The sequence below is a fragment of the Cyprinus carpio genome, chromosome B1, assembly GCF_018340385.1.
Source record: "Cyprinus carpio isolate SPL01 chromosome B1, ASM1834038v1, whole genome shotgun sequence".
NCBI lineage: Eukaryota > Metazoa > Chordata > Actinopteri > Cypriniformes > Cyprinidae > Cyprinus > Cyprinus carpio.
Window position 1 is genome coordinate 1,137,941 of NC_056597.1, and position 16,382 is coordinate 1,154,322.

Genomic DNA, 16,382 nt, shown 5'->3' on the forward strand with positions numbered 1-16,382 from the left:
ATCAAGTAAAGATGATGATCATGTTCCATGAAGATATTTTGTTAATTTTCTACCATAAATATGTAATTTTACCAGCTAGAAGTCGAGAACTGAAAACAGCTACTGTTTTTCCTTACAGCTGTGGAGTCTTCCGGAGATTTTGGCAGCGGTGACTCTCTGCTCTCAGACGATGAAGATGGTGATGTTGTAAATGATGAAGAGGAGATGGGAGATGATGATGATGAATATGAACAAATTGATGATGAGTATGGGTACCTATCATAACCCGTTTTCCGCTGTCTTTTTTATTATTATTTTAAAACATTTAAAAACAAGGAACCAAATAAATGACAGACTTTCATTTGGCCTTAAAGCACGTTTCTAGGTGATCTCGGCAGAGTGCAGTACTATCATTACTAAAGAGTTCATCTACCCCTGTGCCGTATAACATTTATACAAAATTAATAACCACATTTCATTTTTATTACTTTTCTTATATTCATCCAAAGTGAATACATATATTGACAGACCTAGAAGTTCAGGAATTCATAAGCGGGTTTGATGAGAGATTATTGAGGGTTAAATGTTTGCACTTATCAACATGCACACAAATACACATACGAAATACATGCCAACACACCTGATGTCATGTTTTCATGAGCAATTCGCTCTGTAACTCTTTGCATCTAACTGGATGTGATTTTACAGTCATGCCATGAGGAGCTAACATCCATATTCATACATCTCATAACGGTTCACTATAAATCACATACCTACATTGACTTTTTTTTTTTGTTCAACAGCAGAAAGAATACTTAAATTTACAGGTAAACTATCAAAATGTATCAGTGTTTGATATGTAAAGGTGGACATTCTAGAGCAAACTAAAGTGTTAAGACCCAGCCTAGAGTGACCACACAATAAAATCCATGTGACTGCAGTCAATGTTAGAAGAGAACAGAGTCATGCTATTTACAGAGGCTTAAACACACACGCATACACACACACACTTGCAAACACTTATCTTGTAAACACTTTGGCAGTCCTTGGGCATGAGGTGCCTTTGATGCAACATGGAGGAGTGGTGGAAAAGAAGTCTGGGGATAAAGAGAGAAGAAGATATTTAGTGTTAGAATGTAGAACTTGACTGCCATATGAATCTAAAAAAAGAGAGGTTTTTGCGTCACGTTCTCTGTTGTTTTGGTCTATAGGAGAAAGTGAAAATTAGTTAGTTTCGATATGTTACTGTAGATGACAAATCATACGATAGATGCTGCTGCTGCTGTCACTTATTCTCCTCGTCCCTCTCAGTGCTTCTGCATTTTCTGTCAGATTTGTTTTCATGATGTGCATATGAAAATATAAATTTCCTTCTATGGACTTTGTGGTGTTTTCTATGGGGAAAAAAAAGTTATTTGGTCGAATGAGTTTGATAATCCGTTTCAGAGGTCAAAGCAACCACCTTTATTCAGTGTTGTCCAGCTGTTGTTATAGAGATAACACATTTTGGTTTGTTTGTTTTTTACAGTATACATACAGTATAATTTGCTCAAATAAAGTTACACAGACCAAAACAAAGTTTTTGTACAGTAATTCTTTGTGTGTGTGTGTGTGTGTGTGTGTGTGTGTGTGTGTGTGTGTGTGTGTGTGTGTGTGTGTGTGTGTCAGAGAAGGAGAAAGAGAAATCCTGCGTGTCTGGTCTGGTTAGTACTGCATTATGTATAAATGCAATTTTAATATTTTATATACCACAATTTCTCATCTGTACACACAGAGACTCAAACACACACACACACACACACACAAGTAAACTGGGGCATCTGTGAGGTTGAACACTTGTTTAATCATTAAAACAAGCATGTGCATGTCAACTAATGTGTGCATGTGTGTCTCTGGATCAAGATTACACTGAAGTTCTATTGTGTAATTGAATCTCTTGCTGAATTAAAATACATATGCAAAATTCAATTAAAATATTATGCAAAGAGAAATTATTGGCTTGGAAACTACTAGAATTCATACTAAATCGTACTATGCATGTGTGTCATGTAAGGTTGTGTGAGTGTGTATTAGTTTGTGTCTGTCCACAGCTCTGTAAAAGGAATCAACTGGATAAACAGAAAGTGTTTTTTTTCATTAGATTTTTTTTTTTCTTTCTGTGACAGAAAATAAATCTAATTATTGCTTTGTTTTGATTTATGTCTCACAGAAACAAAGGGTAGACAATGCAAATAGGTTTGAATGCAAAGAGAGCAGTACTACATGTACACAAACACACAAAAAGCAACAAAAGATTGAATTTCTATGACATAAGATTTGCGAGCAGTTCTTAAAAAACAAAACGCAATCTATTTTCATAGGTGACAGTGATCACTGGTTTCATCATGTTTTCAAGATTACCAGATCAGTTTTCCTCGCAATCTCGCAGAGACAGAGGCTTTAGATTGAAATGCTCTTACATAATCAGCCAAATTAGACGAAGCTCAGCCTCAAACCGCTTTAAATACAAAACAACATCAAGACTCACAACACATACAGCATTGACCCTTAGCCTCTTTAAAATAAAAACAAGGTTTATTCCAGCTTTAGCTGAATGAAAACCTATTCAATTTTCCTGGAACACACACAAAGCCGTGATCTAAATGAATTTTTCATTGCAGTTCAGAATTCTCTTTTGAGGAGCAACCTAAATTTAGGAAACATTAGCACCCACATATGCTGTATAAAGCCACAGCAGAATATCTTTAAGACATTTAGATTATATATAGTGTAGTTCAGGGAATAGTCCACCTCAAAATGGATAAATCTGTTTATGCACTCTAATCTCTTCACTCACTCTCATGTTATTTCAAACCTGCATGCCATTATTATTAATATTTTTGTCAAACCCTAGAGTACAATTGTCTACACGGTTTAAAAAAAGGTTAAAATGATAGATAGAAAGATAGACAGATGCATTGTTTCAGGTATTATGGGATGGCATATACCGATATGTATATAAAAAATGTTTTTTTTACTATTTAAAATTTAGATTTATGTAATGGCTGCTGAAAATTCAGCTTTAGTGTGACATGATCCTTCATAAATTATTCTATTATGCTGATTTGGCGCTAAAAAAAAACCTATCCATATTGATCACTTTGAAGAATATAATGCATCCTTGTTGAATGCTTTTATATAAACTGATTTCAAACATTTGAGCAGTAGTGTATAGTATTAGAAGCAAATAAATCAATTAGAAGTAATATTTTATAGATAATATCAATCTACCTGAACTATCAAAATCTGGTTTCTATTTTAAAATGCACTGATAGTGATTTACAGGTGGTACAACAGAATGGCACGTGAAGAATCAATTCATAAAACATGACTAATGTGTGTGTATGTATGTATATATATAACTTGAAAATATAATCAAATTTAATGTCACGCAGGGACTGGAAATGGAAATATCATTTTACTGTTTTTGTTTACTGTAAAATCATAACTTTGACAGCATTTTAGAGTAAAATTACATATAATACATTAAACCAATGTTAATACATTTACATGGTTTATGTGGCATCTTACAGTTAACCAAGCTTTTATAAGGGGTCATCAAAAACTACAAAAATGGGAAGAAAATTTCTCTATTTGATGTGTGCTACATTTTAAGATTCTTAATATATTCATGGAATCTACACAGACAGATGTTAGACATGAGCTTTGTTAGAAGTGAAGATTATTGTGTACAGGCCGACCTTCGATCAAAATATCGAATAGCTTCAGAAGACTTGCTTCACAAAATATGAAACTTTAGCTTTTGTTTTTTGTCCCCTTTGAAACTTGACAGCTTTACTATAGCAAAAGCTGTTTCTGTAAATCTTTAGGCAACTTTTGTGTTTTGGAGAAAAAAAGCTAAATCTACATTTTTTTTTTTTTTAAAGATAATTTGGATTAACTATTAACTATTCCTTTTAAGACTGTTACAGATGTTTTGTTGTTAAACCAAGCAGTCATTTTCACAGGTTGAAATAGCTCCTCAAGGTAGTAACTGCAGATTTGAACTATTTATTATATATGCACATCAAAATCAATGTAAAGTATTTGGTTTTACCTACTAGGCCTGAGTTGGTGGCTAACTAGTAACTGAGCACTGTTAAACACTTCTGCTGGAAGGTTTATCTTCACGTGTCATTTCTACAGCTGGATTAGGAGAGGAAGAAACACTTCCCCCCATCCTCGCTCGCTCTGACTCTTTGTCTCTGTCCTTTCCTCCAATTTAATGTGAAAATCATTAGCTTCGATCAATGACTGTTCCACCTCCCTTATCTTGTGTTTAGCAAGCTGGTGGATTTTTTCTGCCCATATCAGCGTTTAAAAAGCCTATTAAAAATGAAGTGGTCACATGGTCAACACAACTCTTGTCCACTGCTCATCGATTCATAGTTTCTGTTATTATTGCCTTGTGCAGTTTTTAGCAGAACAGTTTTAAATGGGTTTTTACCCAAGCACAGATTTTACTGTAAATGCAAAATACGTGCCCTAACCTTCCCTAGGGGTCATATTGATCTATTTGTGTGTGTGTGTGTGTGTGTGTGTGTCTACAGTTCCCAGTAGAAAACTGATGGAGGTGGAATTGCATTGGGTAATAAACTATTTCCAGCATTGCTTAGCAACCAGAACAAATAGAAGACTGGGGAGAGTTATAGTTTGTAACTATTTGATGGCACACTTAAAGCAGATGCCACTTTGTACAATTCTGAGTCTTTAAAGAGACAGACACACTGATACCTTCTGGGTTTCAAAATGAATAAAATGTTTTAGTTTTTTACAAAAGATTATTGCATTATGCACACATCATCAAGACCACATGAGCCACTGGAAGTAAGTAAACAATATTTGCATTTATAATTTGTTAGATGCTAAATGGGTTTCATTAAAAATATCCGCCAGGCCATCAGTTGAATCGGGGATGTCTTTTAAAATTCTATCTATAAATTCTTTCAATTTAAATTTTTCCTTTCTCTTTGGAGTGTTGCAAGCTCTTGGTGAATAAAGAAGATCTGTAAAGTTGCAAAGACTAAAGTCTCAAATCCAAAGAAATATTCTTTATAAACGTTAGGAGTCAACCACTCCTACCTAAAACGGCTCGTTCTAACACGCCCCCACATATCTACATCACGATGTGGGAAGATTTGCATAACGCCGCCCAAATGCTCACTCAAAGAAAGAAGGCGTGACTTTTATATGTCGTGGAGACGCTGTGTTTCGTTGTGGAAGCAAAACTACTTTGTTGTTTGTCATTTCTCCGATCACAAATGCAGACAAATGCCGGGACACGCATCACAGTGTGTTACATTTCCATCACACACTTGAGGTATTCGGCCAATCACAACACACTGGATAGCTGGCCAATCAGCGTATACCTCGCTTTTCAGAACGATGAGCTTTGTAAAAATCGACGCGTTTCAGAAGGCGGGGCATAGAGGAGAAACAATAATGTACAGTATGTGGAAAATAATGTGTTTTTTGAACCTTAAACCGCATAAACACATTTCATTACACCAAATACACAAAATAATGTTCTTTTTAGCAGCATCATATGACCCCTTTAAGGAATGAAAATAGAACTAAACCTATATAACAACTGTAATCAATCAATCAATCAAACTTTATGAAGATTTTCAGTGTATACAGTATAATAAAATACCTACAGAATAAAATTATTTTATGTATTTTTTGTATGTGTGTGTGCTTTAGTCAAAAGTGATCATTTATTATTTTCCCACAAAACTTGATGACTAATGGAACTCCTCTGTTCTGCGAATTTCTTTGAATTATATTTTTCTTTTCTTTTTATTCTGTTTTCAATTTCAGTTCAGTTCAACATCCTTTATGTAATAGTAAATTCAACTCAATTCAATTCACTCTCATGAACTGAAAATGAGTCAATTGTAAAATTCAAAATTGTGCCCAACAAAACTGCAACCCATATCATAATCATATCAAATCACATTTGGGGGGGTTGGGGGGCTGGCAGGAAATTTGTTCTAATTGGTTTAACATTGTTTGGTTTTCCATGTCTGTCAAGGGTCAGGCAGGTTAATCCATTAATTAACTGTGTAAAAAAAAAATAATAATTAGGTATGCGGCATAGCAACAGAAGAACTAAACCTATCACAACAGGTGTGTGCAGAGAATCAGCGTGTTTCCTGGAATTACTGTGTGTCATTGTGTGGAATAATGGGGCTTTCCAGTTATCTGAGAGGTGGGTGATAAAAGGCTTTTACTGGCAGACAAAAAGAGTGTAATCATCATCATGATTAAAAAGAGGAAGAGAGGGAGAGGGGAAAGGAGGAGAAGTGAGGAGAGAGATGAGGAAAGCAGAGAGGTTGTTTACATCAGAAACTGCTGTTTGTAGAGGTGACTTTGTGTGTGTGTGTGTGTGTGTGTGTGTGTGTGTGTGTGTGTGTGTGTGTGTGTGTGTGTGTGTGTGTGTGTGTGTTGCACAGATCAATGCAACTCATCCACTTAAATCTCCTGATCCATTCATCAATACAAACTAATGAAACAAGCAGACACAGAAGGACACAAATAGAGAGATGGGGGAGAAAAGGAAAATGAGAAAGACAGAATGAAGAAGAGAAATTACTGTTACAATTACATTTATATATATATATATATATATATACAGGTCCTTCTCAAAAAATTAGCATATGGTGAAAAAGTTCATTATTTTCCATAATGTAATGATAACAATTTAACTTTCATATATTTTAGATTCATTGCACACCAACTGAAATATTTCAGGTCTTTTATTGTTTTAATACTGATGATTTTGGCATACAGCTCATGAAAACCCAAAATTCCTATCTCAAAAAATTAGCATATTTCATCCGACCAATAAAAGAAAAAGTGTTTTTTAATACAAAAAAAGTCAACCTTCAAATAATTATGTTCAGTACTCAATACTTGGTCGGGAATCCTTTTGCAGAAATGACTGCTTCAATGCGGCGTGGCATGGAGGCAATCAGCCTGTGGCACTGCTGAGGTGTTATGGAGGCCCAGGATGCTTCGATAGCGGCCTTAAGCTCATCCAGAGTGTTGGGTCTTGCGTCTCTCAACTTTCTCTTCACAATATCCCACAGATTCTCTATGGGGTTCAGGTCAGGAGAGTTGGCAGGCCAATTGAGCACAGTAATACCATGGTCAGTAAACCATTTACCAGTGGTTTTGGCACTGTGAGCAGGTGCCAGGTCGTTCTGAAAAACGAAATCTTCATCTCCATAAAGCTTTTCAGCAGATGGAAGCATGAAGTGCTCCAAAATCTCCTGATAGCTAGCTGCATTGACCCTGCCCTTGATAAAACACAGTGGACCAACACCAGCAGCTGACATGGCACCCCAGACCATCACTGACTGTGGGTACTTGACACTGGACTTCAGGCATTTTGGCATTTCCTTCTCCCCAGTCTTCCTCCAGACTCTGGCACCTTGATTTCCGAATGACATGCAAAATTTGCTTTCATCCAAAAAAAAGTACTTTGGACCACTGAGCAACAGTCCAGTGCTGCTTCTCTGTAGCCCAGGTCAGGCGCTTCTGCCGCTGTTTCTGGTTCAAAAGCACACGCCTGTGCACGGTGGCTCTGGATGTTTTTACTCCAGACTCAGTCCACTGCTTCCGCAGGTCCCCCAAGGTCTGGAATCGGTCCTTCTCCACAATCTTCCTCAGGGTCCGGTCACCTCTTCTCGTTGTGCAGCGTTTTTTGCCACACTTTTTCCTTCCCACAGACTTCCCACTGCGGTGCCTTGATACAGCACTCTGGGAACAGCCTATTCATTCAGAAATTTCTTTCTGTGTCTTACCCTCTCGCTTGAGGGTGTCAGGTTGGCAGTCTTACCCATGATTGCGGTTTTGAGTAATGAACCAGGCTGGGAGTTTTTAAAAGCCTCAGGAATCTTTTGCAGGTGTTTAGAGTTAATTAGTTGATTCAGATGATTAGGTTAATAGCTCGTTTAGAGAACCTTTTCATGATATGCTAATTTTTTGAGATAGGAATTTTGGGTTTTCATGAGCTGTATGCCAAAATCATCAGTATTAAAACAATAAAAGACCTGAAATATTTCAGTTGGGGTGCAATGAATCCAAAATATATGAAAGTTTAATTTTTATCATTACATTATGGAAAATAATGAACTTTTTCACAATATGCTAATTTTTTGAGAAGGACCTGTATATAAAAAATCTATCTATCTATATATATTTATATATATATTTTGAGAAGGACCTGTATATGAATTTTGTGTTGTAAAATATTTTTTTATTGCATATCGCAGGTGCTATTGTAATTCTGATATTCAGACCAACAGCACGACTGTAAGTGTGATATTGTTTTTATACAATTGTTCAATAAAAAAAGTTAATACTGAGTAACTTACATTTTAGTAGGGCTGGGTAAAAAAAAAAACAAATATTGATATCTCGATATTAATCGATTATCGTTTTTACTGTCTCAGATTTCAAATTCTGTCCATTGTATTGCAGTATTCAAACAATGAATGCCGTTTTGGCACTGTTTAATCTGGAGTGCCTAAACATGCAAAGGTAAGTTAAAAGAAAGAGTACAACTTTACAATCTGTATCCTGTCTCATGTAATCGCTCAATCAGTGTTTTAGCAGCAAAGACGTCAATATAACGGCTTGTGAACAATCAAGTAACGTCACATTTACCTCAGAAAAACATATTTGGTGACCATAAACTCATTAGTCGTGTAGAAATATAATCTGTAGAGAGGCGTTTTGCTAAGGCGCCCCGCACATGGCATGCAGGAAAAAGTAGTAGGCTAAATCGTGCACACGATTTACTGATTCGTTCCCTCAATGTACTAAAACGTGCACACGATTATTATTGCATTCCCTCGATTTACTATTTCGTTCACTTGATTTATAAATTGTGCGCATGATTTAGCAAATCGAGGGAACGCAATAGTAATCGTGTGCACGTTTTAGTACATTGAGGGAACGAATTTATTTATTTTTTCTTGCATGTCATGTGCGGGGCTCCATATTTTGCTAAATATATGCACCACATAACATATTCATTATAAATTTTACTGTTCTTCAATGTTTAATTTATGTTTGAATAAATCCATCAAGTTTTATGACAGCCACCATTATGTTTATATTAAAAAACAAAAATAAAAAAAACGAATTGAAGTAGAAATAGTATTTAATTGTAAACTTTATTCTTTTAAAAACTTTTATAGTAATGTAGTACCAACTGACTCTCCTATAGTCTATATTTTACAGCATTAGTTGAGAGTTTTTTTTCCTTGGGAAAATTTGGGATGTACTGTACCTGATATATCTCCAAAATAATCGATATTGAATCGAATCGAAATGGTAATCGAATCGAATCGCAAGCTTGTGAATGAGAATCAAATCGAATCGTGAAATTTGTGTTAAAACTCAGTGCTACATTTTAGGCCAGTTACTTTATCTATTTTTGCTGTGAAGGCGAAAGTAGTCCCAAACGAAGCCAAAGCAGATTCAAACGCTTTATCTTCAAGCAGCAGCAGCACGTCACACAGCAGTGTTGATTCATTCCTGAACGAGTCAGTAGTGTTTTAAATGAATCGGTGGAGTGAGTGATTCAATGGCACTTGACACCACCTACTGGCGTAACGATATCACTACAGAAAGTCACTGGAAAACACAACGCTGCCAGAGTGATACAATCAGTAGTGGTTGAACTAGATTGAACTTTATAAATCCGAACGTATTCGTCAATCATTAATATATTGTTGGTTGAACTAGATTGAACTTTATGAATGTATTCGTCAATCATTAATATATTGTTTTTGGTTGTTATGTAGCTGTATTATTGTAACTTTTGATTAGTGCTGAAGGAAAATCCACTTAAAAGCACAATCTCTAAGCAATTACCCAGAAAGAATGAGGGTGAAAGGGAAAGGAAGAATCCTCAAGCCTATAACAGAACAAACACAATCCAATCAATGCCGCTAAAAAAAAAACTAAGCTATACACACACAGAGAAAAAAGCTAGAAAGATTGACGATATACACTTGAACTGAGATCTCCTGTGTGATTATATGCTCAGAATTCAGACTCCATCCCAGACCGCACTTACCTGATTTTTTAAGGCACAAATACAAAATTAGACAACGTTTGTGTAACTTCATCTGTTCATGTCCATGTGGCCTCGTGTTGATGTTAAAGAGCGTGCTGCCATCTGGTGGTGATTTTCTGATATTACAGACACCTTTTATTCACAGATAATATATAATTAAACAAAATAATAATATAATTCATGTTATTTTGAAAATTTATTTTGAAATTAAAAAAAAAAATAATAGTTTAGCATTGTTTTATGATTGTTCAATAATTCATTTGATCCCCACAGTGTAAAACCTGATTCATACACAAATGTTTTAAAAATTACATTTATTGCATAAGGGTCTATTTAGCCAAAGGAATGTCGGGTTTTGTAGGATTTTTCCACTGGCCTTTGGATTATTGGGGGGGGGGGTTCATCAATAGGCTATAATCTTCTCAAATTAAGACAGTTTTATTAATTTTGTTCAATTTGCAAATAAATAAATTAATACAAATAAATTAATTAATTAATTAATTAAAGATCAGTTGATCAGTTTGGTCAAACCAATTCAGAAAGATGAAGGATTGTCAACATTGCCAAGGATGGATCAAAACTCTGAAGGTCCGAGGCTCTCCAGGACCAAAAGTTGGCCACCCTTTGGCAAAGAGGTCCAAATGATTCATTGATTTGACTTTTACTTAAATATGACAATTTTACAATATCAACTGAAAAATATGAGGGTGATATTTATGCTTTATTATAATTTAATTTCCCTGGCAACAGTTCAGTGCAATTTAGTCCACTTGTAGCAACCACCTTTTTCGAGATGCATAAAAGTTTAATAAAACAAAATATAGACAGCCTATACTTTTTGATGTGCCTATAAAAACACAAATTAGCTACCTAATCAGCCAATATGGCATTTGAAGAGTAGACGTTATGGACCACTAACTAGAGTTTTTAATTTCCAATTTGGACAGCCTTGGACATTTTCCCTTTCAAATATTACATTTTAACATGTGTTGATTCAATATATTATGACTTTCATTGGCCTTAAAAATAAAAACACTTCATTTTTATAACTTTTCACTTAAACACTTTTATAAGAAGTGCAGAGAGCCCACTACTAATGTGTCTAATCTACAAGAAAAGAGGAAGAGAGAGTAAGAACAAATGAGACCATACATTTAATTGACCTGACATGAGTTTAATCACCGTTGAGAGTGAAGAGTCCTTCTTCATCATTAGGCTGATGATATAACAGGTGAATAAATCATGTTTCACATTGTCATATGTCATAGTTCTCATAGATCATCTAGAATGGAATCAACAGGAACTTGGCACATACAGAAATAGAGTCACATGACCTGTGCTGTGTAACACAGACCAATAGATGCACACATACGTCACAGTTCACAGTCTTACTGTTGACTTTAAAGCATTAAGATTATTGTAACATTAGTTTGTGCATGTGCACATGATCACGTATAAGCATATATGCAGACAAGTGTGTGTGTGTGTGTGTGTGTATGTTTGTGTAACTGGACAGAAGGGGACGGCTTCAGGTCAGTCAATTTAAATTTCTTTCTTAACATAAAGGTTCAAGTTCTTTAAACTTAATATCAAATAAAATATAATAATTTGACAAAAAAAAAAATTATCTACAGAAACATCATGTGCAACAATGTACATTTTGGTTCTAAGGCAATTATTGTTCCTCCACAACACTAGTGCTGTCAATGCTGTGAGTATTTTGTCAGTGTTATTTCTGTGTTGATGAGCAAAATTATTTCAACGCTGCCTCTCCATTGCACCAACACATTCACTGAATGGCTGAAGCATTGCCTCATGGGACCTGTCGTGTTTTTGAGACACTGAATAGCACCGTAGGAATTCCCTTCAACAGCAACTTGTCATTGGGAATATAGCAACAGATCATTCCCTTGCTCTGAGTTTTTTCAGCTTCACTGGTACTGCTCACGGGTTCATTTTCATGATTAGAGAACACAGTTCCATAGTCTTTCTGTGTTAAGTGCATATAAAGCGCACAGGGTTAAGGTGGTTGTAGTCAGTTGTCACAGCTGTAACGGAAATCTTATGCAAGGCTTTATAACATCATTTCCTGTTCACATCATGTTCATTGTACACTGCTTCAGGAGGCGTTACTGGAAGAGTGAAAAAAACACTGGTTTCTTCAGCAGAGAATATTCTATCAGTTCCCTCTCTCTCTCACACACAAACACACAAAACAATTCAAACGACTTTACATGGTTTCTGCAACTCATAAGAAGGCCCAGATGGAATCTGCAGACTTTGTCACATTTTAAGAAAAAATGGAAATGGAACACTCTTATTGATAGCTGAAAGCATTATCAAATAATGCAAAGTGTGAACACACAAGGCATGGGGCAACTTTGTAGATTAAATGTAACAGCAATGCAGATTCCTTGTGGGCCTGCTCACGAATGAAGCACAAGACACTGGGTCTCATTCACTTAGAACTGCAGGGATTATTTTGTATTTGTAAGCACAGGAAAACTCCTCATGATTGTTTCCACCTAATTTATGTAAGCACATGAATTTGTTCTCAACCGAGTATTTTTAAATGTGTGTGGCGAGGTTATTTGCATAAAACACGTCAAATCCATCTCCATGCAAGGACATTCCACACAGCCTTTTCTTTGCAGTCTTTTTACCATAAAAGCATGTGCAGAAGGATCCTAGAGCAATGCCAAGTGTGCCATCCTCAAAACCAGTTCAAACACAATCGACACCCAGCTGTACACACATGTATCTGCATTGTTATACAAAGAAACCTCTCAACTTGAACTATAATGCTGCTTTTAACGGTATTGTTCTATGGCCATAATGGGTTTTATTACTGTGTTTGATGTGTTATGTTTGAGATTTATCATTTATTTATAATTTTTGGTCCGATTTTTGATATAAACCCACTGTCGTGTAGTTCTAACCACTTGTGTCATATTATGCTCGTCACAGCGTAAACAATGGGCTACATGTATGTCAGGAAGCTTATTGTTAAATAGGGCTACATATTTACTTTTGCACTTCTGAAAATGGGTTTTGCCATAAAGCTAACAGAATAATTGCAAAATTACAAACACATAAATTTAAAAACATGTGAATGAGTTCAGGCTGGTATTTGAAGGCCTCTCTCTCTCTCTCTCTCTCTCTCTCTCTCTCTCTCTCAAACACACACATCCACATACACACATAGTTTATTTGAGGTACAGTGTGGTGTGGCATCAGCAGCCAAACTGTCCATGCTGTCCAGAGCAATTATGCACACACACACAATAGCAGTTCCTTGTTGTCTTATTGTCATTGTGTCTTAGTTTCAGTGTGCAACTCTATATATAACTGGCTTATCTGAAGAATGCTGAGCCAACAAAAGTTTTGTGTATGAGTGTGTTTTTTTTTCAGGGGTTGATTTTCTACACTGGTCCAGTCAGAGAGCACAGGATACCACTCCAGTGGGCGGAGCTATCCTACACATAAGAGCAGCTGATTGGTGTTTAGGGTCAATATGACAGCACTTCCATAGTGGCTGAACATAAAGAGGCAAATCCAATACAGGAAACACATCACGGCAGGGTTTCTGAATGACATAAATCAATCTCAATAGTTCTCTGGAGTCTGTTTCTCCTTGTTGTAATATTTTGTCCCTGTACTTAGTCTCTCTGGAGTCTCTTTCACCTCTTGGGGAGATGTTACTTTCGTGTGTGTAGCGCCTCCTGAAACTTTGTGCTAGTGTAGAGGATATGGAAGCCTTTCTTACTGATTGTGTCATCAGAGTGGAAATGAATCAACACGGCATCACCAGCAGAGTAAAGCTCCTCACGAGGCTAAACAGAAAGAGAGAGAGGGGTCAGTTGAAGACATATAGGAACCTTTATGATCTAAGAAAATCCTAAACTCATCAGTATCACACATGTACACACTGCTCATACCCCAGATCCACAAAAGCGTCCGAGTTTGTGTGCTCCAGTGTCGTAACCATCGTAAAGTTCGATGTAGTCGTACCCGCAGTCGGCCTCCTCCTCTACCTCAAAGGTGGTGAAGGATAGCTCGATGCCATAACCCGACTCTGCCGTTATGAGCCACTCGCAGTCGGTGTGACCAGGGTAGTTATTATCCCCAAACTGAGCATGGGAATACAGGTTCTTCTGCCGTGCTTCTGCTTTTAACCTACCGCCACATTCTACACACAAAGACACACATGTACTGTTGATCATCACTGATTTTATAAAAAAAAGGTTGACCCTTCATCCTATTAAAAACAGTTCTGTAAACTAATGTTACTAGTGGTGATAGCTGACAAATATATCTCTTCTCTTCTCAGTTGACTGTAATAAGCAACAGTAACCAGGGTGGGCAGAGCTTAGCGACAAGTCAAATGAGAAAAGGCAAAACTTCAGGGACTCTAATCAACATGCAATGCAGTAATGATCCACTAGAGGGGTCTGTTAAGCTGCATGACATGAGAATTGCTTTTATGTACACCTGAATCTCATCTGATCCAATACATGCAAATAATCAAAATATACACCGTAAAATCAGACACGGAAAAGACAGGGTAGTTACCAGTGGAATGAGTGGCCTGAAAGCCTTTCCTCTGCACTGAGGCATCAGAGATGAAGCGAAGGTACATCTTATTGCCTGTGGAAATGAGCGGTTCTGGAATCTTACTGCCACACAGACGGCTCAGGATAGGCGTCTTGTCCGAGTCGCCGTCAAAGGCCTCCAGATGATCATATGCGCATTCTTGGTGCTGCTCAATCTCGAACTCATTAAAAGACTAGAGATACAAAGACAGAACAGTACAAAAAAAAATATTAGGAGAAAATAATTTAGCAGCATTAGGGTTAGGGTTAACCATAGCCCAAAATCGCTGCTTAAGGGCGTTGCCAAGATAGTCACTGAGTGAACTGGCTTGCCTTTACAAAACTTCAAACTGTGTTGTGCTGGAGCATCTGCAAATCCCTGAACCACTGCATGAGTTTGAATTACATGTTTTAAAGTTGTACCTTTAGTGTTTACAAAATTATCATTTTGTAGAAAGCCAGCTGTTACGGCTACACAGAGAGAGAGCATGGTGATAAAGTTACTCTACAAATGTATAATGAGAACTTTAAACGTTAACGCCAAAATGATATATATTAATTCTAATGGAATCAATCCCCAAAACACTTCTACCTCATCCAAACAAACAATAAATTTCTCCTTTTCATGACTTTACTTGCTTTCTGACAAGGGCCATTTAGAATCGCTTTAGGTCTAAACAGACGACTCAGAAGTCAGATCCAGAGAACAGTGGGAGACACTGAGGTCACCCTCTAAACCCCTGCCATTGCTGTCTGCATACATGTTTGTTAATAGGTTCAAATCTGTGAATTGAAATATGAGCAAACAGGCACTGCTCAAGCTTTTTTAATGCACTTTACTCGATGTCTTGGGTTTCTTGTATCTTCTGCATGTTTGTGAGACTTTGTACTGTCTATGTTATATAGGAGAGAGGGGTGTGGATGCATGTGTAAATGTTTGCATTATGGTGTGTTTGTTGGCTTGAGAGGAGATTATACGTGTTTATGTGTGATGTGAGATTATCTGCCTTTGAACATGAGAGTAGGACTACATGTGTGTTTGTGCCTCTGCTCGTGTGCTGCTTGTTTGTACTAAGTGTAAAGTTTAGGGAGATGTTTTTGTGTAATGTCAGATGCAAACGTATAGCACAGAATATTATATAAAAACTCACAATCTTGACCCGGTGGCCTGGGGTTGCCGTGATGTCCCATGTGCACTCCTTCCTGCTGGGGTATTTGTCAGGCCAGTTTGGACTGCTGATGGTTCCACTTGTGCTGTGAATCTTGTGCTCACACTCAGCTGATAAACAAGTATGGGGTGAAGAGGGTAAAGATCATTAGAAATAGTGATGCAGCACAATAATAACATGTGACGTGAGTCATACAGCTTAGATAACAGTAACCCACAAGTACATTTTTTGTGTTTGCGTTTACAAAGTATAGTGTTAATGAAAATAAATGAACGAGCTTGACTCATGATGTTAATAACTGTGGAAACATGTCATCGCAATCTGTGAAAAGGATCCACTGTAGGTCAAAACACTTTCAGTATGTCACAGACGCATTTGTCCAAAAGAAAAGTAGCAACTCATACTTTGAACTTTGTCCTGGTTGTGAGGTGTGCACATCACAGAAAGACCATTACAGAATACTTAACCTTTAGTATGTTTACCTGGGCTCATAGGTTTACCTGAGACTCA

The 16,382-nt window shown here is 36.8% G+C and overlaps 2 protein-coding genes across 3 annotated transcripts in view; one reads left to right on the forward strand and one right to left on the reverse strand.

The window, feature by feature from the left end:
- LOC109045314 (testican-3-like) overlaps window positions 1-1,557 on the forward strand; it is a 29,218-nt gene extending 27,661 nt beyond the window's left edge. For both annotated transcript variants that reach the window (XM_042716135.1, XM_042716136.1), the window contains exon 11: window positions 119-1,557. In XM_042716135.1, the coding sequence (XP_042572069.1) occupies window positions 119-264 (146 nt within the window). In that variant the 3' untranslated portion in view covers window positions 265-1,557. The remainder of the gene's footprint in view (window positions 1-118) is intronic.
- An 11,461-nt stretch (window positions 1,558-13,018) lies between these two features.
- LOC109046547 (dorsal-ventral patterning tolloid-like protein 1) overlaps window positions 13,019-16,382 on the reverse strand; it is a 45,194-nt gene continuing 41,830 nt past the window's right edge. Inside the window, 4 exon segments of the mRNA XM_042716137.1 lie at window positions 13,019-13,944; window positions 14,050-14,300; window positions 14,684-14,897; window positions 15,855-15,982. Coding sequence (XP_042572071.1) covers window positions 13,810-13,944; window positions 14,050-14,300; window positions 14,684-14,897; window positions 15,855-15,982 — 728 coding nt within the window. The 3' untranslated portion in view covers window positions 13,019-13,809.